General features: G+C 41.6%; 1 protein-coding gene across 12 annotated transcripts in view; it reads right to left on the bottom strand.

The window, feature by feature from the left end:
- pou3f3b (POU class 3 homeobox 3b) overlaps window positions 1-25,841 on the bottom strand; it is a 185,543-nt gene that overhangs the window by 5,723 nt on the left and 153,979 nt on the right. For 8 of the 12 annotated variants that reach the window (XR_006400989.1, XR_006400986.1, XR_006400995.1 and 5 more), the window contains one exon: window positions 21,145-21,249. The exons of 1 other annotated variant lie outside the window; for it this stretch is intronic. Coding sequence is in view for 2 of the 11 variants with exons in the window: in XM_044345180.1 (XP_044201115.1) it covers window positions 3,452-3,481; window positions 3,598-3,678; window positions 4,036-5,247 (1,323 nt within the window). In the remaining 9 variants the exon portion in view is untranslated. Of the gene's footprint in view, window positions 1-2,366; window positions 3,679-4,035; window positions 6,917-21,144; window positions 21,250-25,841 lie in introns of those variants that run through there. 3 more of the 12 variants (XM_044345180.1, XM_044345181.1, XR_006400987.1) reach the window with 3 other exon arrangements.

The raw sequence follows: 25,841 nt of genomic DNA, 5'->3' as shown, positions 1-25,841 counted from the left end.
ATGCATTGCCAACATGGTTTTGGAGACCCATGAAAAAAGCCAAAGCTGTTGGAGAATAGGCGGATCAAAACCCATTATGAGATTTGAAACTCTCTTTTTGTGGTAAAATCTCTCACTAGATGTGGGATATTTCTGCACAAGCCGCGCAAGCTTGTTGGCTGAGGCACATTAAGCGATGGATCCATATGTGCGTGCGCAATGTAAATGCGCAGTATGGGATTCGTTATAGTCAACTTAGCAGCGAGTAAACCTCAAGTGTTTCTCTCTCTCTCTCTGCGGTGGTGAAGGTCTTGTGCGTTTGGGCAACATAGCAGGCTTATCTTAGCACGTCATGTGACTTTGCATTGGATTTTTGAAGCAGAGGAGAATAGGAACTGAATGCATAATGAGCAAGTGTATAGTAAGGCAATATCAGGCCAAAGTAGAGCCTCACTGCGAGCACGTTGAGAAGGATTCAGCTTTATGCTTCTTATATTTATACTTTTAATACAATTAAATTAAAAGTTGTGTTGTTTGAGTAGCCTCATAATTAATCTATTGCTTTCTATAAGTAGCCAAACATTTTAAACACATCCCTTGAACGCATTTGTTATTGGATAAAACAGGAAAATGCAGAGTTTTGAGGTCTGTGTGTGTATATACATATATATATATATATATATATAAATATATGTGTGTGTGTGTGTGTGTCTGTGTGTGTGTAGCGTGTGTCTGGCTGCCACTTTCACTAATGGAGACAAAGAAAAATGATGCCTACTTCTCTATATATCATTGAATTCAGTTGCTAAGCAACTAGTATGGGAAATCATCCGCGAAATTCAAATCCTGCAGCGAGAGGACACGTTTTGTGAGTTTTGCTGAATAGGCGTGCAAGACAACTGCAGAAAAAAAAAAAAAAGAAAAAAGAAAAAAGTTTGAAACACCAGAAACAGCGTGAACATTTGACCAAAAAAATAGTCCCTGTTGTAAATATATAAAAATTATAACACCACCTAGGCCTATAAATATCACAGTATGAATTATAAAGCTTAAGTATGCGTATCATAGGAAATAAAAAACACTATAAAGTCGCAGTTTACAGGCTAAACATGTCTGTCAGTCCCTTTAGGAATATATTTGGTATATTAATTATTTTCGCTCATCCTTCTTTTTGGCCTCTCTTTGAAAAAAAAACAAAAACGCCCAGACTTCGGCTTTAAGTCTGTCAAAAGTCCTGAAACAACAGCCTGATATGAACGTGCAGCACTCCCGACATGTCAACCATCACTTCACTGCTTCATCCTTAGTAGAAGAAGCTGAGCCTGTGGGCTCCTCAGCTTCAGACAGACACAATCAATAAGCTCTCTGACCCACTGCCCCGCATCCTAAAACAACATGTCAGCTCACCGAGTTATAGGCCTATATGAACCCTTACTGGAAAACACACCTGGCGAGCTGTTTAGGAGCTTTATATGAATGTGGATGAAGCATCAGGACACAGTTTTGCTATTTGAAACAGCAGCCAAATCCTCCAGATTCACTTTGCCAATGAATGTAAATCAATTATTTTGCAGATTAGAGCTTTTTTTTGTTGTTGTTGTTGCGCTGGCATGAATAAAGCGCTCATAAAGCAGGATAATAATTATGATAAATATGTGTTTATCACTATCATGTGATGCAGTATCTGGACTATAAGCTGCAACGTAAATATTACATAACATGCAGCCAGGACATTATCAACCGCCTCAATAACAGCAGGCGCGTCCTCTGTTATGCGTTTGATTTTTGTCTAACAAATGTTGATGCTCCCTAATTTTTTTTTTTTTTCCCTTTTCTTTCTTTCTTCACAAAATATAAATCAGACTCGCCTGTTCTCCATCCTGCAGGCTGAGGTTAAGGCTCCTGCTTTGTGCCCAAGGCCTGAAGAGGCAGCAGATGTAAACAAACAGACGAGCCATTGTGCAGGCCTGCAAGTGACCGCGATGTTTCATTTAAATGGTAATATACAGTCATGGGATGATGATAACAACGCTGCTGGACATTTATCTAAGCTTAGGGAATAACCTCGACGCTCTATTAATACGACAGCATATATTTTTATATTTAAGCATATAAAAATATGTTGTTTTTTTTTTTAAAGTGAAGTATTTTCATTTTTACAGCACACAAAGAGCTTTGTTCTGCATCATTCTGATAGAGGTTATTATTAGCTCGCAGCTTCATCTGGGACAAAATAGTCCACCATTTTCTTCATTAGCCTCTTCTGCTGCTGTGCATGCACAAATGAAAATAAATAAATAGCACAACATGCTTTCCAAACAAACAGCCCCCAATATATAAATATATATATATATATATAGAATATAAATTCCAAAACACAAGATGACTGCGTTTCATTCTAACAAATTTATTGTGTCTCAATCAGCTCGTACGGAACCACTACTGAAATTAAATTACAATCAAATTATCACATCAAAATATACCCTTATTACCTAACAACGGTCAATGTCAGCTTATGATGATTTGTGCTCCTTTAGAAACGATAATACAAAATTAAACAAATAAGGGCAACAAGAAAAAAAAATAAGGAAATAATAAGGAGAAATTAAAACAAGAAAGGGAAAGCATCTTACACAAGTTCCTGGGGGGGGGGGGGAGAAATAAATTACCGTTTGGAATAATTCATATGTATTCCGAATAAAATATTAAAACAAATCATTCTGATGAAAAATATAAAGTAAATAACTCAGATCAGTATCTGATCTAGTGATCTATATTGCCGGCTTTACAGAGTTTTGTTTATTAAAACCTACCAAAGAATACTGCTTAGAAAGGGCAGCATTAATAGTATATCCACAGCACCCACTCAGTCACACTTGGCAACAGATTTTCAGATTTTTTTTTCTCAAATAAGTGCAGCTGAAGTCTTTTTCAAATGTCTTATGCTCTATTTGTTGGGAGGAAAAAAAAAGAAAGGAGAGAAGGGGAATCCACTCACGGCGTCAAAGTCCTTTAAATAATCAGAAATTTAAAAAATAAAAAAAAAAACCCATGTGAAGGAAAAAATAAGAGGGTGATCTTTGAGATCAGGCGGGGGTTAGTTGGTTGGTTGGTTGGTTGGTTGGGGAGGGGGAGACAGTCCTGGTCCTGGTTGTCTTTTCTCTCATGAGGGCCTCAACATGAGAAGGAAAGAAGAAGAAGAAGAAAAAAAAATATCCCTAATCCTCCTTGTGTGTGTGTGTGTGTGAATGAAACCATGCAGTCCACCTCAGGAAAAAAATATAAAAATCGCTGTAAATCATGATGGAAGCTTCGTGGATGTCACTCTTCTTCATTTTGTTGCAGTTTTTTTTTTTTCCCCCCCTCCTCACTTATTGTTGGGCATTGGAGGAGGATGAGGAGGCAGAGGAGGAGGAAGGGGGGTGAGTCCCATTTCTAAATATACAAAATGCCTGCTCCTTTGTTTCTTCAATCAAACACAGGATAATGATGGGGAATATTTCTTTTTTTTTTTGTTGGAGGAGGGAAGAGCAAAAAAAAAAAAAAAAAAAAAAAAAAAAAAATCATAAAAACAATACTTGGTTTCCTCTTGGATGTGTTTTAATGCGCCAAAATTACCTGGTGGAATGAACTTGTAGTTGTCACCCTCTGGTCGCTCGCTTCACTTGCATCTTTTAAGTAATCTACTAAAAAATGCCCCTGAAAGAAAAAAGCAGAAGGAACCTTTTAGGTTAAGACATTTTAGGGCCTGGAAGAAGGTTAACGGTTGCGTTTTCTGAAGGGGGGAGTTTTGGGAGGAAAAAGGGGGGGAAAAGGTTGCTGTTTTGTTTTTTTTTCTCTTTCTTTTTTTTTCTGGTGAAAAATAGATAACACATTTGCAGTCTCATTCATATTCCCTCACAATCACAGTATCAAAAATTTTGGCTATCTTGGCGATAGTCTGTGTGTTTTTTTTTAATCAGTTTAATTTCATATAAAATATTCTTGTGTGCTGTTCTATGTTTCACTGAACATTCTTTTGCAGTCCATGGAGGGGGGCGGTGTTTCTGCACTCACATTGCCGACCTGAGAGTACACATCCTCCGGCGTCTGTGCCACTCCTGGGGGCGTCATCCGTTTTTCCTTCTGTCTCCTATTGCAAAACCACACTCTAACCACCTCTTTCTCCAACTGCAAGTTGTCCGCCAGGGTGGTGATCTCCTGGGCCGAAGGTTTGGGGCATTTTAGGAAGTGGCTCTCCAAAGCCCCCTTGACGCTCACTTCGATGGATGTGCGCTTCTTTCGCTTCCTCCCCTGCGCCGCGATCTTGTCGATGCTGGTGGGGCTGCCGGTGGACGAATCGGCCTCCTCAAGCCACTTGTTCAACAAAGGCTTGAGCTTGCACATGTTTTTGAAGCTGAGCTGTAGAGCCTCGAATCTGCAAATGGTTGTCTGAGAGAAAACGTTCCCGTACAGGGTGCCCAAAGCCAAGCCGACGTCCGCCTGCGTAAAGCCCAGTTTGATCCTCCGCTGTTTGAACTGCTTGGCGAACTGTTCCAGGTCGTCCGAGGTCGGCGTGTCGTCGTCCGAGTGCTGGTCGTGGCTGTTGACTCCGCCGTGGTGCTGGTGATGCGGATGCTGGTGGTGATGGTGGTGGTGGTGGCTGCCGTGGTCCAGATCCGGGGTGTCCCCCCTCACCAAGCCTGGGTGCACCAGGCTCTGGCTTCCCGGGCTCAGCATCCCGTTCACAGTGAACCCCCCCGGCTGGGAGTAGATCAGCGACTGCTGCTGCTGCTGCCCCCCGGATATGGAGTTAATGTGAGCCGCAGTCGTGCTCCCCCAAGCCCCGGCGTGAGTCTGGTGGGGAGCTAAGTGAGGGGGCCTGTGGTGCAGCGCGGTGCCTGTGTGCAGATCGTCTCTGCCGGAGTTTTTCACGTCCTGCTGCTGCGGGCTGCCCGTCATCCCGACGGGGCTCGACGACCAGGGCGATCCGGCTTCAGCCGCAGCAACCGCGGCTGCTGCTGCGGCTGCAGCGGCGTGCGGGAGGGATGTCACCCACTGATGGGCATGGCTCAGCATGTGTCCCCCGTTGCTCGCTGCCATTGCGCCTTGCATAAAGTCACTCTGTACCATCTTGACTGAGGGGTCTCCCCTGTAGCCCCCAGACCCCGAGGTAACCGCAGCACTGCCCGGCTGCATGCCACCACCTCCGGAGTCAGAGTGCACGATGGAGCCGGACGATAAGATGCTATTGCTGGGCAGATAAGGATTGGAAGCCGCGGTGGCCATTCCGTCAACCCTTATGAATATGTTTGTGGATAACCCCCCTCCCTTTTTACAGTCACTTCTTTCGAGCAGGCAAATTGTATCTCATGAATTATTCAAACTTTAAAAGTATGGGTAGGTTTTTGGCAAATACCATCGACGTGCGTAAAAAAAAAAAAACGCAAAAAAGCTTCAAAAACGGTGGCAAAAAGCTGAATAAAATCCGCATGTATTTACAACATTCTAGTTCAAACACTTCTGCATGGATATCGGAGGATAAAATTCCAGGTTTTCAAAAGCCCTTTGAAACCATGTGCAGTCCGTTTGGAAAGTTTTGCACCGGGATGAAATTGTGAGCATTAAAATTCAAATATACAGGGGAAAAAGCCTCGTCCCAAACAAACTTTTGGTGGTCGCAAAAAACAAAAAAGCCTCGCAAATTCTCCACAATGTACAAAGTCCCAGTTTATGTCCCCTTTGGATGTGAAAAACATTAGCAGAGTGTCCTTAGTTCTTTTGTAATTCAGTCGCTGAGATTTCTCCCTCGCTTTATTCTTTTCTCTCTCTTCTTTTATAGCACTGTAGAGCCTATCTCTTTGTTCTGTTTTGATGTATATAAACCTGCCAAACCGCAAACTCCCGTTGAAGTACAATCCAGTATAACAGTGTACGGCGCTGCTTGCAAGCCTCTTCTCTCATTCGCTTGTTCTCTCTCTCCACCTCTCTCTCTATATCTCTTTCTCTCTCTCTCTCTCTCTCTCCCCCTGACAGGCCGAGTAGTCCCGCCCCCCTCCAAGCCCGACGACGCGCGGATGTTTACCCCCGTGCGTCCCCGTTGATTGGTTACCCGGGGTGTGATTGGCAGGTCTCGCCAGCCTTGCTCCAGGCGCACGAGCCCTCCTTCCGGCTGTTCCAATTGGCTGATTTTTAATTGCAGTCCAAACAAAACGGGGAACACAACTTGGTAGTAAATAGTGCTGAGATATTAGTACACAAACAGGAGATGAGGGAGTAAATAAAAAAAAAAGGTCGATAAACTGTGACCTCTAGTTTGTGACCATCATGAATCAGGATAAACTTTAATATTACTCAGAGAAGCTTCAATGTCCTGCATGTTTTCCTCTTTATTTGTATAGAAATGCACCTGTTTGACAGTCTAATTCATGACATAAAGGCATGTTATTAAGATTCATGTCAGCTTACGTTGACAAATAAACTAAAATTAGTTCATAAAAAGGCGCGTAAACTGAATTTAATTCTAGTTACAAACATTTAGAGAGTTTAGTCAAAACGTGCCTGCGCATTAGACACTATCAGATCTACTGGTAACAATTATAATTTCCTGATAGTCTGACCTGAGGGACACGTGTAAAAATATTGGAAGGACTTTGGATGACAAAAGAAAGAAAAAACGTTCCCTCAATGATACTTTATCTTGTTATATTCACCTACATGGACAGATTAGGTGTAAATGTTTTTGTCAACATTTCTATGAGCATATGAAGGTGAAACATTCTTGCAAGATTGAGGATTTTTAACTCTCTCTCTAAAAAAAAAAAAAAAAAACATGACACTGCACCTTAAACTGACCTCAAATCACTCTCTGTTCCGTGCAGCTGAGAGCAGCATATATAAAATGTAAAACACATAAACAGAGAGCGGAAGTGAATGTCATGATCTGAGTGCAGCCATGAGCCAGTGCACACTACTACCACCTCCACCTCCACCCCCCCGCCCTCCTCCCACCACCCTTCCTGCGCCTCGGCTCCTCAGGAGTTAACGCACAAAGGTTGCGGGGATGCTTCCATGCGGAAACGCCGCGCACAGGCAACCTCAGTGAAGCACAGTGGAAGAGAAAGTGGCAACCAAAATAAGGGCAAATTGAGCAATCCATGTGGGGATTTATACGTCTGCTTTAAAAAATAAAACAAAACAAAAAAACTACAGATATATCCCTTAAAATACACATCATCCCTAAAAGATGACCACACAACCCCCGCAGCTGAATGGGGCCTTTTGTTGGTCTTCGTGGGACCCCTAGCGCCTCTGGACGCACCCATGGGTGGTAATAAGTGCCAGATATGTAGCTCCCACTGCACCCATTGGCTGAGTTTAGGGTGTCTGCACCCTGCTGCGTCCACCTGGCCAGAACAACGCAGGCCTTCACCCCTGGCAGGCGATTCCTCCTGACAGGATTAACTGTACTTTGTATGCAGGTTAGAACTGCATGTCACGCGTTAACCCCAAACACTGTCACATAAGCTCCCCAAATCAAAGATGACGCAAAGATTTTATTGCAGAAGGGATTTAAGGGGGCAAATATAAGGCAGTGGAGTAGCTGTGTACTCCATGCCAGTGCCCCCCCCCCCCCCCTCCTCCTCCTCCTCCTCCTCCTCCTCTTCGCATCCCAGTAGATTTAATTTGGACTGGGCTCAAAACCGAGGGAGCCTCGTGGATTTGTTTACATTGAATAGGCAGGCTAGGGGCCAGAGCCATGGGGCCCTCTATTCATTAATATACAGTGAGGATTTCTGTCTAAATTACTGCTGTTCAATCCACACTGCACGCTTTGAAAGGGCGTCTCAGGCGGCCAGCAGAAACGTGACACCAAGGGTACATATGCAGAGAAGAGGGCTCCCTGCAAAAGATAACTCTCCAAATAAAAAAATATATATAATTCATATAAAAGGGGAGTCAAAAAGGCATTTCTAGAAATGCTCCCCGAAATCACCGTGCGGCGATGAAAAACACTCCTCTCTGATATATGATGTGTTTATTATTTATTTGCTTATTATAAAAGGTCCCCAAGTTCCCTGCTGGGGGAGTTCATTTATTTTGTATGCACAAAAAAAAAAAAAAAAAAAAAAAAAAAGGAAAGAAAGAAAGGGGGGAGAGGAAAAAAAAAATCATCCCCAAGTATAACAAGAGACGAACAGTTAGTGCTGATTTTCATTTGCATAAATTTTCATATATTTTAGTGAAAATAATAGCGGGAGCCGAGGAGTGCTCCTGCTCAGTTGAGGCAGAGGAAAGAAAATCTTAGGGAGCACCGAGTCGTAGGAAAGGGAGATAACCATTTACAGGCTCCATATGAACAATGTGAAGCTATTTCCCCTTTTCTTGGACACAAGGTAAGTCAACAATTATCTATGCGGATTTCTTTTTTACGCTTGAGGAATGTTTGAGTTTATCGCCTTCTCGCGCATTGCTCCACTGTGTCTGCGATATGCTTCCATATAGACTATCCGCTATTGCTTTAAATAATATTTCAACCCACTTCTGCGCCGATATGCACTCATATTTTCTTCATAACTTATATTTAAAACCGAATCACAAACGCGCGTCCTTTCCTTTTTTTTCCCCATGAACGCGTAAAAATCGATAAGTGCGTCGCTTTTTTTTTTTTTTTTTTTTTTTGCTTTTGCGCTCCAGCTTCTTTTCTTTTTTTTTATTTTGCTTTTTATATAAATAGCGGGCAGATGGATAAGCTGTGCTGTTTTGTAGTGAATGTCCACCGGAGAAAAGTGCAATCAATCACATTTTAAGCAGGGAGAGAGAGAGAGGGTGAGAGAGAGAGAGAGAGAGAGGAGTGAGAGAGAGAGAGAGAGAGAGAGAGATAGAGAGAGAGAGAGAGACCCCTCGGTTGAATCCTCCAGAGGGATCGCGTAGGCAAGAGCAATATGAAATCGTTTAATATAAATCGATCTCGCCGCTGCAAAGTTTGTTTAAAGTTTGCGTGCAGCAGCCTGCCGGTCAGCTCGGCACTGAGCTGCACTCATCAAGAACAGACAAAGCTCATGATTGCTTATAAACATCCTGCGACTTTAATGAATGCTGATCGGCTTATTCTTTATTTTGCTGTTTGGGTTTTGGAGTCAAAGGGCGCATGAACGTTTTTTTTTTTTATTTGCAGAGAAAAAAAAAGATCTGGTCACAATTATTTAATAGTGCAACATGCTCTTTAGGTGCTCCAAACATTTCATTTCAGTGACAACTTTCTGCTACGTTTACGTGAAGGTCCATCAGATCTATCACACATTAACCCGAATTTGTGGAGGAAGACTTATACTTTGCTGCTGAGGGTTATTTTTTTTTCTTTTTCTCTTTTTTCTCACGGGTTAACTTCTTTTCCTTCATTGATGGGGAGTGCATTTCTGAGCCCAGCACTTGGTAGTCATGGTGAGCTCAATAAAAGGGGGAAACACTAGTCGCATTAAGCTGTATGTTTGTGCACTGGAGTCGAGATGAAAAGCGCCTCGGTGTCCCGGGCCAGCACCGGTGCTGGGCGGTAACGCGTTACAGTAACGCAAATTACTCCGCCAGTGCCAACATGAGCACACTTGGATTGTAGCAGCTTCACGTGTTACTTCTTGGAAAATCCTAAATTTTACTTTTGGTTTTATTGAGCTAAATGATGATTGGTGCAGATTTGGTTAAAGAGGCGATCAAGATATCGCGATATTTTAAAATAAACCAACGTAACGCACTACTTTCCATATGGAAGTGAGCTCAAAATTATGATTATTATTCTATTTACAGTGTGAACTGCGTTGCAGGAAAACCATATGTTTTTTTGGTAGGTATTTCAATCCTACACACGTCCGTAGCTTCAGTATCTACTTTATCTACTAGTGAAGCAGTTGTCGCTTCAGTCAGGGTTGAGGTGAAATGGATTTAGGAAGTCATTGTTGGCTTCATCATAAATTAAAAAAAAAAAAAAATCATAACTGCCGCCAGGTGTCGCGCTCAGTCATGATGCAAGTCCTGTAAATATGTACACTACACTGCAAAAAAATATGCATTTTAAGTCACATTTGCTTTCATTTGTATTATTATTTATTAGCTTATTTATTCATTTTACTATTTCAAATCCAACTCAACCGATTTTTGATTTATTAAGTCGTTTTGCACTGAAGTCGTCTCTTTTTATGGCCTTGTTGTTAAAAGTGACATTTTAAGACTGAACACTGAATGAAACTCGTTTTGTAGTGTACAGGTGCTTCTTATAGCTTAGTGTTCGCTTTTTCTTTTTTTTCTTCATAATCACCGTTTCAAGAACAGACATGAATTGATGGATGTTGGGATGACACGATTGGCAATTAAGATATCAGTGGATTAGAGGAAGAAAATGACTTGCACGGGGAATATATTTCCAAGGGTCACTAGATAAACACATCCTTACTGTCGAGACACACATACTGAAACTGATAAATAAGTACAGTATTGATATATTCATGTGACTATTTCCTGTTCTGGAAGAGGAAGCTGCATGTCAGAATCCAAATACATCACTAAATCCCAAAGGCAATTAAACGCAATTTAAATTAATTATCATATTTTTTTTAAAAGGCATCCTACCCTGATTTTATTACATGCATGTATTATTATTATCATTCTTTTCCACATATTCCACCCTGCGCCATCAGAAAGAAACTTGCTCGTATTGATCAGAAAAACCTGTGTCAGCAGCCTATCAATGACAGCGCAGCCCTAGTTGATATGCAAATAGCCTGTGATTAGATAGGCCCCGCGCGCTGTTTTAAGCCAGTCGCCATCTGCAGTAGCCTATAAGCCATAAGTCTGAGCCAGCAGGTCTTTGTGGAAACATATGACTAACCGGCGACTTTAAGAATTATTAGCAAATGAAGGCTGGGCAGGACTCATGAATCATCCCGGGAATTAGTGCATTGCAATTTCTCTGCATGCTTGACCGGCCAGTCAGTGTTACACTATCCAGTGTTGCTCTTCATCATCATCATCACCAGCAGCAGCAGCACCAGCAGCAGCAGCAGCAACAAAGCATCAAAGCAGCAACTGTGCGTTATTACTCTGCATTATGCACCCATTCTGTCATGGTGTAACAGTGACGGTTATTGGTAGCAGGAGGCCATTTATTTATTCCTCCAGGAACAGATTGTCTAATTCATCAAGATGGTTTCATGAACTTGCACTCAGTAGCCTGCATGCACGTTTCCAAAAGCGCGCACTAAAGGCTATTTTGCATTAAAAAAAAAATCAGATATTCATTCTCTGCTGTTTTAAAATGTGATATAATTACACCCATATATGCTAAAATAATAATAAAAAAAACATCAATACGTGAATCAATTCTCTCTCCCTCATAAAACATCCTCACATTCTCATCACTTTCATTCTACTTTCTGCAGCTGCCATAAATTTGACGCCTCGTGACATTTAGATTTATGTCATCCTCCATCCAAAAAAAAAAAAAAAAGAAAAAAAAAAAGGTGCAGTTTGTAGCTTCCACTGCACCCCTGGTTACAATATTCAGATTAAATTGACGCAATTCCTGCCTGTTTTTAATTATGGCCTACTTAAGTTGCCTATGGGCTACATAATTTATTTTCTTCCCTTTGGTCCAGTCACTAATCCGAAACGACATACGTTGAGTGTTTCTCACGTCAAGCCAAACGTTGATTTAAAGCCGAATCCAACTTGGAGCACTTAAATGATAATGTAGCTACTATACCGTTAATTAAATGGGCTACACTGAATATCAGTGTAAGCATTAAACATGCCTTCAATTTCAGACATGAATAGGATTTTTTTCTTAACCCATTCAAACGAGACGGAGGCTCTTTATTAATATTCTATTAATAAAGGCCAATAGAGTTATATACACCTCTTATTCCGGTACGTGGGGTTAGTAATTGCCCTGTATTAGCCGTGCAGCGCTGTGGGCCTACAGCTTGTAAATGGGCTGACATGCAGGTAAAGATTATATGTTTAGTGTTATCACAGGACTCTCCACTGGTGCTCAGTGCTCATTCCACCATGAGTCATGGCTCAGACGTGTATCAGCACATCAGCTGGTATTGATTTTGGATTGGGAATCAATGGGGATGTCATAATTTGGCCTGAAATGTGGTTGTGCAGTGTGAGAAATGCAGTTTAGAGGACAAGGATGTGCTTTTAATTAGCAGATGTGTGTTTTAGTGTTAAATTAAATGAATGTAATGGATTTTTTTTTTTTTAACAATGAAGTCAAAAATTTCAGCAGAGAAAGGTGTGTCAGTTAGACTAAATTAATTAAATGTTCATTTTGAGTGAGCAACAGATTAGAATTTGTCCCTTTTGTATTAAGATTATAGCTTTAAACATACATTTGAGGTGTGAATTAATTTGAGAATTAAGGTCAAAAGTTGCACTGGGGTTGGTTTTTTATGAAAGAAAATGACACGAGGGAGGGGAAAGATACATCTATGTGGGCTAATCTAAAGGCAGGTGCTTATATGACACACACACACATACGCACACACACATACACACACACACAAACAGAAAAAAAGCCACTACTGCCGGCTGGTGAGGAGGTAGGTGACGGATCGGCAAAGATAGGATGAAGTGCAGCTTTCTGAGTCAGAGAGGTGGAGGAGAGAGAGGAGAGAGGTGTGTGTGTGTGTGTTTGGGGTGCAGGGGGGTGGAGGGAGGTGGGTGGGTGGGGGGGACTTTGTCTGTCAGTCTTCAGCTTCACCCCACCCCTCCAACCATCGCTCATTGGGTGCTAGTTGCCTCACAGTCTCGGCCACATCCCCTCCTTCTCTCTCTGTAAGTCACAGATGTAAAACACATCAGCATGGACACACATGCCCAAACACCCCCCCCCCCCCCCCCCCCCCCCCCCCCCCCCCCCCCCCCCTCCCATCCACCCACCTCCCTCCCCCCACCCCCCCACCTCCATCAGCATCAAAACAAACCACAGTGTTATTGTGTATGCAAATCAGTAGACGGACACGCTGGTATTTTTCTATTCTATTAGACTGTATTACACATGCTAATCAAGAATGATATTGTGTTATTAAGCAGCGTAATTAATAAATAAACTAAATCCGCAGGAAATCAAATCTATAGAAGTCTAGTTGCTTCAGCAGCCTGGTTTGTAGCCACTGTGCATGTCTCTCTGCTTTTTGTTTTTGTTTGTTAAACAGTGGCGTTCCCTGAGGATATGGGGAGGGGGGGGTTGTGGCAACTCCCCTGCCCAGGATTACATTAATCAAAGTATTTATTTCCCTCGGGGAACCAGGCGCAAATCACTCCAAATCCCAGTAAAATTGGATAACAGAAGAACGGGTGCACCTAGGGTAACCCTCTGTCGCACTTTTTTTTTTTTTTTTTTTTTTTTTTTGCTCATTTCACCAACTTAATGGATCTAGTTCTATCTAACTTTGTGGAACAGTATGTGTAGTATGTGTAGAAGAGGAGGAAGGCAGGGGGGGGGGGGGGGTGGTTGCAAAGCTAGAGGTATTGAGGCCTTTGAGAAGACAAACAGCATAATTGGATGGAAGCGGGTGCTCAGGTAGAGAAAAAACAACACTAACCACATCCCTGATAGGAGTGACTCTGGATAGAGAGCTGTACAAATAACAGCCATTCTCTGATTCCCTGTAGAGGCTGTAGGCATGTCTGGGTCTGGGCCAGCAGCAGGAAAAACTAGCCTCTAAGATCCCTCATCTGTGATAGACGCATCAACTCCCCCCAACACTGAAGCTGCCTGCTTTCTCTCCGCTAAGTCTGGTCAATCCATCGTAAAACCCCACAAAGTAGTAAAAACAACAAAAATTCCTGATATGGTCTTCCTGCTATTTGCTCAGTAATTACGTGTGATGTTTGGGCAAAGCCCGGATGACTAATAAATCAGCAAATGTTTACAGCCAAGCCGGTGCTGATAAGGCAATAAATACAGCACCCAATATGCTGCCTATTACAGGTAATGCAAATAAAATAATAGGGCTGTAATTTTTCCTTATGTGTTGTTGTTGTGGTGGTGGCAGCGGCAGTGGCGCTGACTCCGTCTTTGATATTCATGAGGGAAATGGGGAGGAAATGTCGTCCTTCGGTCTTTATGGGCGCCGCAGTGTAGCGCGAATTCAACGTTCCTGCCTCCGTCCCAATCAGAGATAAATGATGGCCTCGTTGCATCTCGTTGCAGGCGACCCTGCCACCCCCAGAAGCACACACACACACACACACACACACAGCCTCTCAAATGCATGCAAACACAGTTGTATGTTTATAGACACATGCTTGCTCAAACACATACTGTTGCTGCCATGTATGTATCTACGGGGTTCAAGAGGTGGCTGGAGTCACTGGCCAGGCCCCGACTCAGCCAGGCGTCTCGAGTTGAAGGCACAATAGTGAACTACACTAAAAGTATTTTAATATCCCACATCTAAGAGCAGAAAGATGCATATTTATAGCTGTAGCAATCATTTCCATGCATACATGTATACAGTATCTACTTAGAAAGCTGCCTATCTGGCTCTAGTTCATCCAGCCTCTGTGTGTGTGTGTGTGTGTGTGTGTGTGTTTGTACAGTGTATACATGTGTCAAGGTGCAGGTGGGACGCATATGCAGAGATAGACAGCCGCAAACTGTTCGCCATCACGTACCGGGCGTCTGTCTGATAATCCATGATGCTTAGCAAATGAGCAGAAAATCTACAGCTCTAATGGGACCAGCTCTGGTTGGATGCAGTGGAAAGTAAAGAATGTGAACATGCAGGACTCTAAACTCCAAAAACAGTACTTAGAGGGTTAAAAAAAATGTGCACAAATGTAAGGCAACTGCTTGTTTATACATTGTTGCACCCTTGTACATTCAAGATGGTTTTGAGGGGTTATTATAATAGTGATACTTAATGTTACAGTTCTTATTTTGTGTAATTATCCTGTGTACTACTTACACTTTGCAACTACTAGTATAAGTAGTACATAGGATAATTACAGCTACTTGTACTTTGCTATATTTTAGATATCTGAATGTATTTCTCCTATTCTAGGCATCCATTGACTCCCATTCATTTCTGTACGATACGGACGGTTACAAATCATGTATACTTTTGAATATTGCTAGTCTTTATTAAAAAAGCGTGCCGCACAGTTTTATACATTTTAATGTATCTTTTCAATCGTGCCAGGTAGCCATTGATTTCCATACGGTAACCTATTAGCAGACTCTTCAAACTTGCTTTGTTGTGTAAAATAAACATGAAAACTGTGTTAATTTCTTTACATTACTGTTGTGAAGTAATGCAAAGCAGACTTTTTTAAATCAGTCTGTGCGTAGCTGCATAACCATGAGAGGATAACATGACATTGACAAAAAAAAAAAAAAAAAAAAATGAAGGCAGTGTGAGTCTGCTAGTGGATTGTCACACCTTATGGAAATGAATGGAAACCAGTGGCTGCCTATAAAGGTAGCAAACGTACATTCAGAATGCTAAAACACAGTAAGATGACCTGAATGAATAGTTTCAAGAGTCTGCCAATTGATTTTCTTACCACGTAGAAATGGCTGCTTGGAGGAGTTGAAAAAAAAAAATACACCCAAAACTCCAAAACTGTGACGCATGAATTAGAATATAATCAAAAAAACAAAACAAAAAATATACATAAATTTGCAGTTAAGGAGCTAAAGCTTGTGAAAAACACTAGTATGTTCTTTTAAAAGCTTCCAGAGGGCCCCCTGTGTGTCCTCAGGCCACACTTTGAGACCCCTTGTAGACGGCAACTGCAGGTTTTGCATGTGTTATATGGCGCTGTCTCTCCATTACACACAACACATAAACATGTATGACTGGCTGAGTGTGGCTAGCTAGCTCCAGCTTCAAGGCTTCTATAATAATGATCAGTGACTCTCAACTTCAGAATGGGAGCCTTGCCGTTGGGGTCGGCGACTGTTGTTGATGATATGCGACCGCCGGTGACATGTGCTATTCATACACAAGCTTGTGTGGTCACGTTCAGCAGCCGGGAAGTCTTGATTCATGCGGGCATTATGCACGCCGGACGCTTATGGCACCTCTCCCCGTTGCCGTGCAGTCAGGCCCATTTGTTTGGAAATGGGTTTACATACATCTTCTTCTAGATGACTCTCTCCCTCTTCCCCTCCCTGGGCTTACAGCTCTTGCACACACACACACACACACACACACACACACACACACACACATACAGACTGGATAAACTGGAAGCTACAAACATGCAGCTATATCAACTGCAACACAGGGCATTAAGGTGATGCAATGCACCCTCTGTCGGCCATGTTGGAGCTATTTAGCCCCGGTTGTGCTTCTACTCGCAGGACTTTGGCTCCCTCCGTAAGGTTCAATGATTATAGTCAGTTTTTGAGCTGTTTCAGCTTTGCATTGACTCACAGTTGATTTTGGAACTGATTTTAAGGTTTTATTTAATACTTTTAAAGCACTCAGTGTCCTCGTCCTGCGACAAAACTGTTCTAGCAGTACCAAAGTCCAGATTTTAAGGCTGTGAAAACAAAATTTCCTCAATCAGCTTCTTATTATGATCAAATGAACACTCAGTAGTCTGCCAAAGTTAGAACAGTTCTGGTTATTTCAGGACAGATTTCTGTGTTATTGTTTTTGTTTGTGTCCCTCTCTCTGATTTGAAAGGGGGCGGGGCAAGATTGGAAAAAGATGATGTCACATATTTCTGTGTAGCAGTCAGGATTTAGAAATATTCGAATCAAAACATGATGAGAGTTTGCTTTGTTTTTGAGTATTAAACTCTTAAAAAGGATGTTTCTTCCCTTAAACTTTAACTTTAAATGTTGCCTATTTAGTCATGAATATTTATTTTCATTGACAAAAAAACTTAAGATTTGAAATCAAGTTGTCAGGGGCTTTAAAACTGAAGTAGCTGCAGTCGGGCCTCTAAACTCTGCAACCATCTCCCTGTTGAAGTTCAGTCTGCTCGCTCAGCAACTTTTAAATATGTGTTAAAAACTCATTTTTCATAAACTAAACAGAAAGCGATCATTCTGTGCCCTGCCTTTTTTAAATGATTGATTATTATCTTAGCTTTTTTTTTTAAATCAAACCTTTTTTTTTTGTATTTTCTTCATAATTTCTGTTATCTTATTGTTTTGACATGTGTTTCTGTCTGTTAATACAGATGAAAAGTTAATATACGAATAAAAAGTTATTATTTCATTGTATAGGAGGAATAAACATGCTAAAGTTAACATTACTTTGCTAAATTATCTTGCTAGTTAGTTATTGAGCTAAACTGTTTGTGACATGCTGATATATTCTGTATATTATCTACAGTAAATCTGTAGTAGACGTTTCTGCAGGACTTCACCAGCCTTCTCAATAATTTGTGAATTAATTACATGTAATTACTATAATGCATGCTGTTGCAATTCCTTCATACTGACAGAAGTTGATACAAGTCTTTTCAGTTTCTTCATGACCTTTTAACTCCAGACACCAGACGTGATTTCTGGGTGTGTGACAACTGCAGAGCCTCTATAGCAGAACGATTGGCCACACATAGACACACACACACACACACACACACACACACACACACACACACACACACACACACACACACACACACACACACACACACTCTCTCTCTTCCCTGCTTCACAGAGCCCCTTTCCCCATCCTCTCCCCTCCCTTTCCCTTCCCTCCTTCTTCGTCCAGGCCTGGCATGAGCGTTCAAGCCAGCAGCATCACAAAAGCGGCTTTGAGGGGATTGCATGCTGGCCGCCGACCCTCTGAGCTCACACCCACCACACATTACTCACCAGCAGGCCTTAGTGTGGACTGCAAACCGGGTTAGGAAATACTGTATGTCACAAGACTGGAGATGGGGACTCAAGTGTTACACTACTAACCTCTTTCCCTCTGTTTTCCTTTCAGAGCTTCGTTTTTTTTTTTTTTTTGCTTTGCTTTGAAGGAGAATCTTAAGTTTGTATAAGTGAAGCGTAGTTTTGAGAATTAAACAATGCAGCACAGTACAGTCGAAGACAATAAAGCACAATAGAACTTTGTTGTTCAACCATGTTGGAAAATTGCCTCAGCATGGACTGTCAAGTCAAATATCCTTCTCAGCTTTTTGGCTTTGAGTTGTGCACTGTCAGTTCATCATTCCAGGAAGTGACGATGACTGTGTGTGAACATGTGCACTGTATATATGTGTGTGTGTGTGTGTGTGTGTGTGTGTGTGTGTGTGTGTTTCTAGCCTTGCTTTGGTGAGTGTTTTCTTCATAAATGAATACCAGGATTTGTTTTTAGCCGAGCAGGATCACATTAAATCTGCCCCTTCTGAGGTTTTTTTCTGCATTGATATAATTAGTTTTCACAATTTTAAATATATTTCTCACCCTGCCTGAAAGGTAGCGTCGCATTCAACACGTCATGTGTCGACCAAAACATTTCCGTTCCTTTCTAACGCAATATATGGCACCGCACACGCTGGTATTAATATATATCGCCTGGAACAGCAACACAAGCGTGCGCTGCTCATGTGGATGTCTTCATTGTCAAAACAGGAGAAAAGACTGAAAGCTTGTATTATGTTCCCACAACCTCCAAATCAAGGTCTTCCACAGGGACGCCTCCTTTGTATGACTGAACTTGAGATGATGCAGGGTGTCATGTAAAATGAAATTACATGCAGCACGCCGTTCTCTCCTCTGCACAGCGCTGCGCGTCTTGTTATTCTCAGACTGTAACCTTCATATTGTAGGTGTGTGAGACGAAAGCTTAGCAAAGCATGGCCAATTCTCAGCGGCTATGCCTGTGGTTGGTGACTGCGTGAGACGAGGGTATGTGTGTGTGTGTGTGTGTGTGTGTGTGTTTTAAAATTCAGTCCTCCCCGGTGTGCGCTGCGCGGCTGTGTTTGTCGTAGACCTTTCGGATTAGTGGTCCACAAACTGGCTGGCAAACACAAATCCTCCCAACAATGAGCAACACACGTCTCGATACGTCCTCGGTTTCTGCCACAGAAACTCTGTTTAGCCCACATTTATCCAACCTGTGTGTTCTCCTCCGGCGAAAACTCAGAACGACACTGTTACGTAACGCCCGCTCTGTTTTCCCAGTAATTTGACTGTATGTCTCCTCTATGCTGATAAAAATGCACCCACAGGAGTCTATGTCAGAGCTGTGATACGTATTCTGATGTTTAAAACGTCTATTTGTTTGCAAAACATTTGAGGAAATAGTTGATCTCAATGTTAGGCAGTCATCTTTGCTACTGTACAAGAAAGAGTAGTTTGTTTTTTTTCGGACACAATCATCTTGACTCAGCAGCCTATTCACACCAATGCTGCAAGAACAAGCTAATTAGTTTCCTATTTTCTGATTAAAACTCAACATTTGACATGTCTCCAACTGAGTTTCTCTACTTTAAGGAAGTTTCCACGGTAAAAGGCGTGGTATTTTAAAACAAAACTGGTCACTTGAATCAGTGGAATAATTAATTTTGCACATTTGTCTCCATCTCTGTAGGCTCACTGCCACAGTACTGCATTCCTGCACTGCACTCTCCACAAATCACCTGTCAATCACACAGTGTGGGTGGCACTGTGCTGTCTTTTTACATACATTTCCTGAGTTTCTTTTGGTTCTGTTTTCTGTCGCAGTTAAGAGGGCCATCAATGCTTTATGCCAACAGTTCTTCTTCTTCTTCTTCTTCTTCTTCTTCTGCTGACTCTGAACAAACCGAAAACACACTGTGTTCCCAGGAAAGAGCTGCCAGACACACAGACAGAGAGTGTGTTTGGAACAGCAAATGGAAAAGCTTTCATGAACTTGCTATATAGGCTGAGCTACAGGCAGTGGACAACAACAAATATCTGCACAAATGAGCCAGCGTCTGTTTTTTTGGCAAAAACGGAGCCTCGTACCAAATGTGAAAATGTCACAGATTGTGATTTTCCTGATTATGAAGCTTCAAAAGTGACGTGAAAGACCATGAAACTGTAGTTTTGATCTATTTTTGTTCAGGAGTGGAAGAAGTACTCAGAAGATTTTACTTAAGTACAAGTACAGGAGGTATTATCAGCAAAATATGCTTAAAAGTATGAAAAATGCTCACTAAGCAGAGTGCTATTTCAGAGAATTATTGTTTATTATATTATCAGATTAATATTATTGATGCATTAACATGTAAACAGCATTTTACGTGGTTGTACGTATTGCATTTACCGCTGAGCACTTTAATCTAGAGAGAGATGAGAGCGTGCAGATCAAAAACCAAACTGAACGCAGGAGTCAGACAAAAGATCTGCAGACTGTGGTGATAGATTCAGATTCAGATTCATGACGTCTGATAGAGAAACATTCTGATCTTAACGTCTGGCACCGCGGAGCAGAAAAAGCAATACATGTAGACACGAAAACACTCAATTATCAGGTGGTTTCAATCTGCTTGATCACGAATCAATCTACTACCAGACTGGACCAATCAGAGCAGAGCCGGATAAGACTGTCTAACACTCGAAATATGCCTCCGTGAAAAGAGCTATGACAAAAACATGTTGAATCTACTCCTTCACCAAATTTCATGCTGAGTCACATAAATTATCCATTATGACTACATGGAAAAATAGTTGTAGAACTATAATAATGCATAGTTTTTTATGCAAAATCTTAATCTGCAAAGTACAAGTGCTTCAATATTATAGTTTGTTGTAGTGCAGTACTCGAGTAAATGTACTTAGTTACTCTGCTGCGCTGGTTTTCTGTATTCATAGTGTAATATTTCAATATAGTTTGACGATTATGTTTTTTAGAGTGTGCCCATCTGATTCTAATGTCTGTTTTTCTTTTTGTCTCTTCCTCTTCCAGGAGAGCCACAGTCCCTTGGCACCACACACACACACACACACACACACACACACACACACACACACACACACACACACACACACACACATCAAACTTCTGTCCTCCTGTGACACCCCTCCCTGTCCCGCACCCCCTCCCCCCCCATCCCCTCCACCACCGATGCACAACCTCTGGAGGTAAGGGCCTTAGCTTGTGTGTGTGTGTGTGTGTGTGTGTGAGTGAGAGAGAGACAGAGAGAGAGAGAGAGAGAGAGTTTGTGTGTGTGTGTGTGTGTGTGTGTGTGTGTGTGTACTTGCACGGTCTCTCTCTCCCCCAGCAAAAGCGGACACGCCGTCTCCCCAGCTTCCGTTTTCCTCTGCACGCCTGCTGCTGGAGTATTCACGCTTCAGGCTGTTTTCTTTGAGAGAGAGAGAGAGAGAGAGAAGGGGAAAGAGAGAGAAGGAAAGACAGAGTATAAAAATATGCAAATGCTATTGTTGAAGCGCAGAACGAAGGAGGGGGAGGGGGGTGTTGATGGGAGGGGGGGGGGGCACTGCTTTTTACACCCCCTCACCTCCCTGCTGCCGCTGCTGCCACTGTTGCTGCTTCCGCCTTCATCCATCCATCCACTGCTTGGAGAGTGAGTGATAGAGAGAGGCACATACACATCAGGAGAGAGAGAAAAAGAGAGAGAGAGAGAGAGAGGACTCTCATGTCTGACTGAGGAAAAGAGAGGGAGAGACAACAGGGGCAGGATATTAAAAAATATGCTGAAAGGCCACCATTGTCTGCTTCAGTTAAGGCCTTTTTCTGGACCCAGTGGCACACACACACACACACACACACACACACACACACACACACACACACACACAGCTATTGAGATAATGAAATCCATCACACAAACCACAAAGCCAGACCTACAACTGTCCCTTAGAGAGGGAGAGAGAGCAAAGGAGAGCCTTATATTATGTTCTATCTACTGTACATTTATGCATATGACCGAGTAGAATCAATACTGCTCTGGCAACGTTATAATTTATGCTTATTTAAATTGAGCCGATAAAGACAAGAGAAAGAGAGAGAGAGAGAGAGAGAGAGAGAGAGAGAGAGAGAGAGAGAGAGAGAGAGAGAGAGAGAGAGAGAGGACACGCTGTATAAGATGTGTTTCAGTTGCTTTTAAAGGCCCCGCAAACACCTACACAGGTGTTTTCTGGCTGATTAGACTTGTGCTCGGGGGTTGAAGGTGAAATGATATGATGTCGACGTGGACTCCGTAAGGATGTATAGAGGTGTAACAGGTGCAACAAAAGCTAACAGGAGAGTCAGAGAGACGTCAATCAAACACCACAGAGTCCTGGATGAAGTACTCAAGACGCTTGTAAGACATTTCAGCGGTAGGAAAAGCACAGGTGCAAATAAGGGAATTAAGGATGGCTGAGTTCCATTTAGCTGCTTCAGTTTCAGGGTTCTCGTCATGGCTTACTGGCACAACATAAAGCACAGAGCCATTGTTGATGTTATTAGTTACACCTGTGCTTTTCCTACTATGAGTCAAATGTCTGCTGTGAAAACATATGATTACCAGTAAAATGTTATGTATTCATAATGCAGAATTGCCCCTTTCAGAGTGTTGTATGTATTACTTCATTGGATCATTATTACTGATGCATATACTTCATATTATATTTTGTATCTTATGAGTTGTAAACCTTTATCTGCAACTATTATTTGTCAGGTAAACGAAGTGGAGTAAAAAGTTTATTTCCCTCTGAAATGTGGTGGAGTAGAAGAAGAAAGTTGCATAAAAGTACAAATATCTCAAAATTGCAACTGCTTGAGAAGAGGTTTAATCAGCAGAATTAATTAGAATCACCTGTGTGGGTTTAGTATGGGTATGTTGGGCCTTTGTGTTAAATATAGTGAAAAAAAAAGTATGCATACAAAAACAGTGCTTGATTTTTTGAGTGTGTAGTCAATGTGCTTTCTCACGGTGCAATAAAATGAAGGAGCTACTCACAGCTGCTTTATGCATTACATATTAAAACTAATTGCAGGTGGCGGTTAGACAGCGAAAAGATGCAGGAAAACAAAACAAATCTACTAAATCTTTGGAAAAACATGTTGCTTTCTCTTTGTGAAGTTTAATTTGCAGCATGTGGCTTTCCAAAGTTGCAGTTTGATTGACGTCCTTTGGCGCACATACTGCCTAATTTTCTATTTATACAACACAGTGAAATACAGGAATTTCTTCTATACTAATAATGATAATGAATTAATGCACTCTGGTCCTTCATGCATAGATGGCTGCAAAATCCTAACAAGCAAAAAGGCAAGAATACAGTCTGCTTTCCTCCAGTTGAGTTTATATATATGATAACTGCAAAAATAGTATACAATGACAGTTATAAAGTTGTATATAGTTTGTATCTAGTACGCAGTTGGGAAACAGAAATAGAAAGACACTTTCAAAGAAAGCCAGACATAGAAAAAGGGGGCACATGCCCTCTCAAATGTAGAAATAGTTAAATTCTATTTTCACAATAAGCATTTTTAATTAGCCTTACTAATATAATATATAAACAAAAGCCACTTTTCTGTATGTTTTAATTCATATTTTAGCCCCCTGTTTAGGCTAGTTGGTTCCTTCCAGCTAGAAATCACTATGTTATAGCAGCAGTGGCAGTTCTGTATGATGAATTTAAATATAGAGCTTCAGAATTTCCATTTTTAAAGGTATAATATGCAGGATTTGTCATGCTGTGTGTTGGTAAACACACAGCATTCAAAGTTGGCCCCTCCTCCCCGGCTCAACGTGCGAGCGAGAGAGAGCAGTGGTTGAGCGAGATAGAGAATGAATGAAGAGAGCGAGCAGTGCTGGCGAGAACGAAGCCGTGAATCAGAGTAATAAAACGTTATTTTCTGATTGTTACACAGCGGTTACGTTCTAAAAACACAAATAAACACGCCGGCTCTCTGCTCTGCTTGTGTGTGTGTGTGTGTCAGTCAAACAGACACACCAACAGCAGAGGAGCAGCACACAGCACACAGAGACGAAGGGAAAACACTGAAATAAAAAACAGCAATGTAACCTGGTCGCTACCTACAAGTCCCGACCTCACACCCTGCTCGCTGTTATTGGCTTGGGGTTACACACCCACTGCCCAAAAACTGACGCCCTGAAACATTGAGTTGATGCCCAGAAACATCCCGAACAAAGCAAAATAATAAGAAAATAAGAAAATATAGGCAGAGGGCAGAGTCTCTGCAGATAAATACACCACCGCACACTTCTAGTGGGTCATAAATGGGAAAATCCTGCATAGTATACCTTTAAAGTGACTTATTATTGTTTTTGTCCCGAAACAAATGACAGCAGTGAAATTCATAATAATAACAGGTTGGACGGACACAGAGTCAAGAGTTACTGTATATAGTGTAAGTAAAAACAATAGCTACATAACCAGGTAACGTTACCCCCGAGTTTAAAGCCTTTTCACCAACATTTTCTGGTTCAATATTGATATTAAATGTGTTAAAAGTAGTAATAATAAAAGGCCATTCAATTATAGTTGTAGTTACTGATGAGGGTGGTTTGATGACAGCAGCCAAAGCAGATGATTACTGGTAAAAACTTGGTTTTGGTATAAACGTTAATACTGTATGAAACTGTGCCCCCCAAAAAATATTGATTGCATGACGCCCCTGACTATGTGTCATGTATAAAATTAACATATATGTAGATTCTGATATGACTGTTTTATGGCTCACAAGATGTACTGATTTTCTTTAATGTTCACAGTTTATAATTATTTCCTTACATGACATCTGTATCATATGAATCAGTTTCTAATGTTTTCTTTTTCTCTGTGTGCTTTGGCAATACAAACTGAAGACGCAGAGACTCTGAGAGAGAGAGAGAGAGGGAAAGAGACAATCACGCACACATACAAAAGTAGATACTAAACTAGAAATAGAGACAGAAAACACACACACACACCCAGACACGAACCGACACACACTCGGAGAGAGAGAGAGAGAGAGAGAATGAAAGTGTAGCCCTGTGAAAGTGGGAAGCCCATTTGTAAAGCCCTCACGCTCTCAGGAAGACTTTTTGAAGTGATTATGAAGACAGTTCAGATCAAAGGATTTGACAAGTCTGAGTGCGCGCCAAATATGAGGCCGGGTAATCACACTCAAGCCCCTCCATACAAGATGGCAGTGGTCCCCCCAGCTGCTTTGCAAATGTAATGTGACACTTACGGATAAACAGATTATCAAGGAATGGAAAGGGTGGGGTTGGGTGAAGGGACCAAAAAGAAGAAGAAGAAGAAGAAAAAAAAATCTCCACAACTTGTAGAAATTAGAGGGGGATATATAGTTTATTTAATGAACTCTGGGGACGGGCAGTGTCAGAGAAATGATGATTAATTCTCCAGCGCTGATACAGGTCTAAACGATATAATTTGGGAATATTAGTGGGAACATCACATGATGAGGCAGTATTTCTCGTGGTGGTATGGAAGGACTGGAGGCTCGTTTTCTCCCCCTTTCTCTTTTCCTTCACTAGTTATTATAGATTAATCCATAATCCTTACCACCTAAAGACATTTTTGTCAGTGAAGCTCAGGGATAGAGCCGGTATTTTTTCTTTTTTTTTTTTTTTTTTTTGTTGGAATATATCTCTGCTCGTGCTCATTTCCCCACAGCATGATGTCACATTGTCACATCTCCTACTGAAAATACTCTATCGCCAGCTCGTCTCAGATAAACTGTTTCATAAGGTATTTTGGCAGAGCTGAGGTAGGACTTATCAATTTATGTAACCGGAAATTCTTTTACATCATGTGCGACCGTGTACCATGTAAAATGCAAAGTGCAATGCTTGCAAGTAAGACAAACAGTGCTGAGAATTTGATGATATGAAGGTTTTTGAGTGTTTTTACGAATGGAGTGAAGTAGGAGAGTGTTGTATAGGGCAGGAATAGATCAATGTCAAGGTAAATGTCA

Source organism: Thunnus albacares, chromosome 24 (genome assembly GCF_914725855.1).
Source record: "Thunnus albacares chromosome 24, fThuAlb1.1, whole genome shotgun sequence".
NCBI lineage: Eukaryota > Metazoa > Chordata > Actinopteri > Scombriformes > Scombridae > Thunnus > Thunnus albacares.
This window is presented reverse-complemented; position numbering and strand designations above follow the sequence as displayed.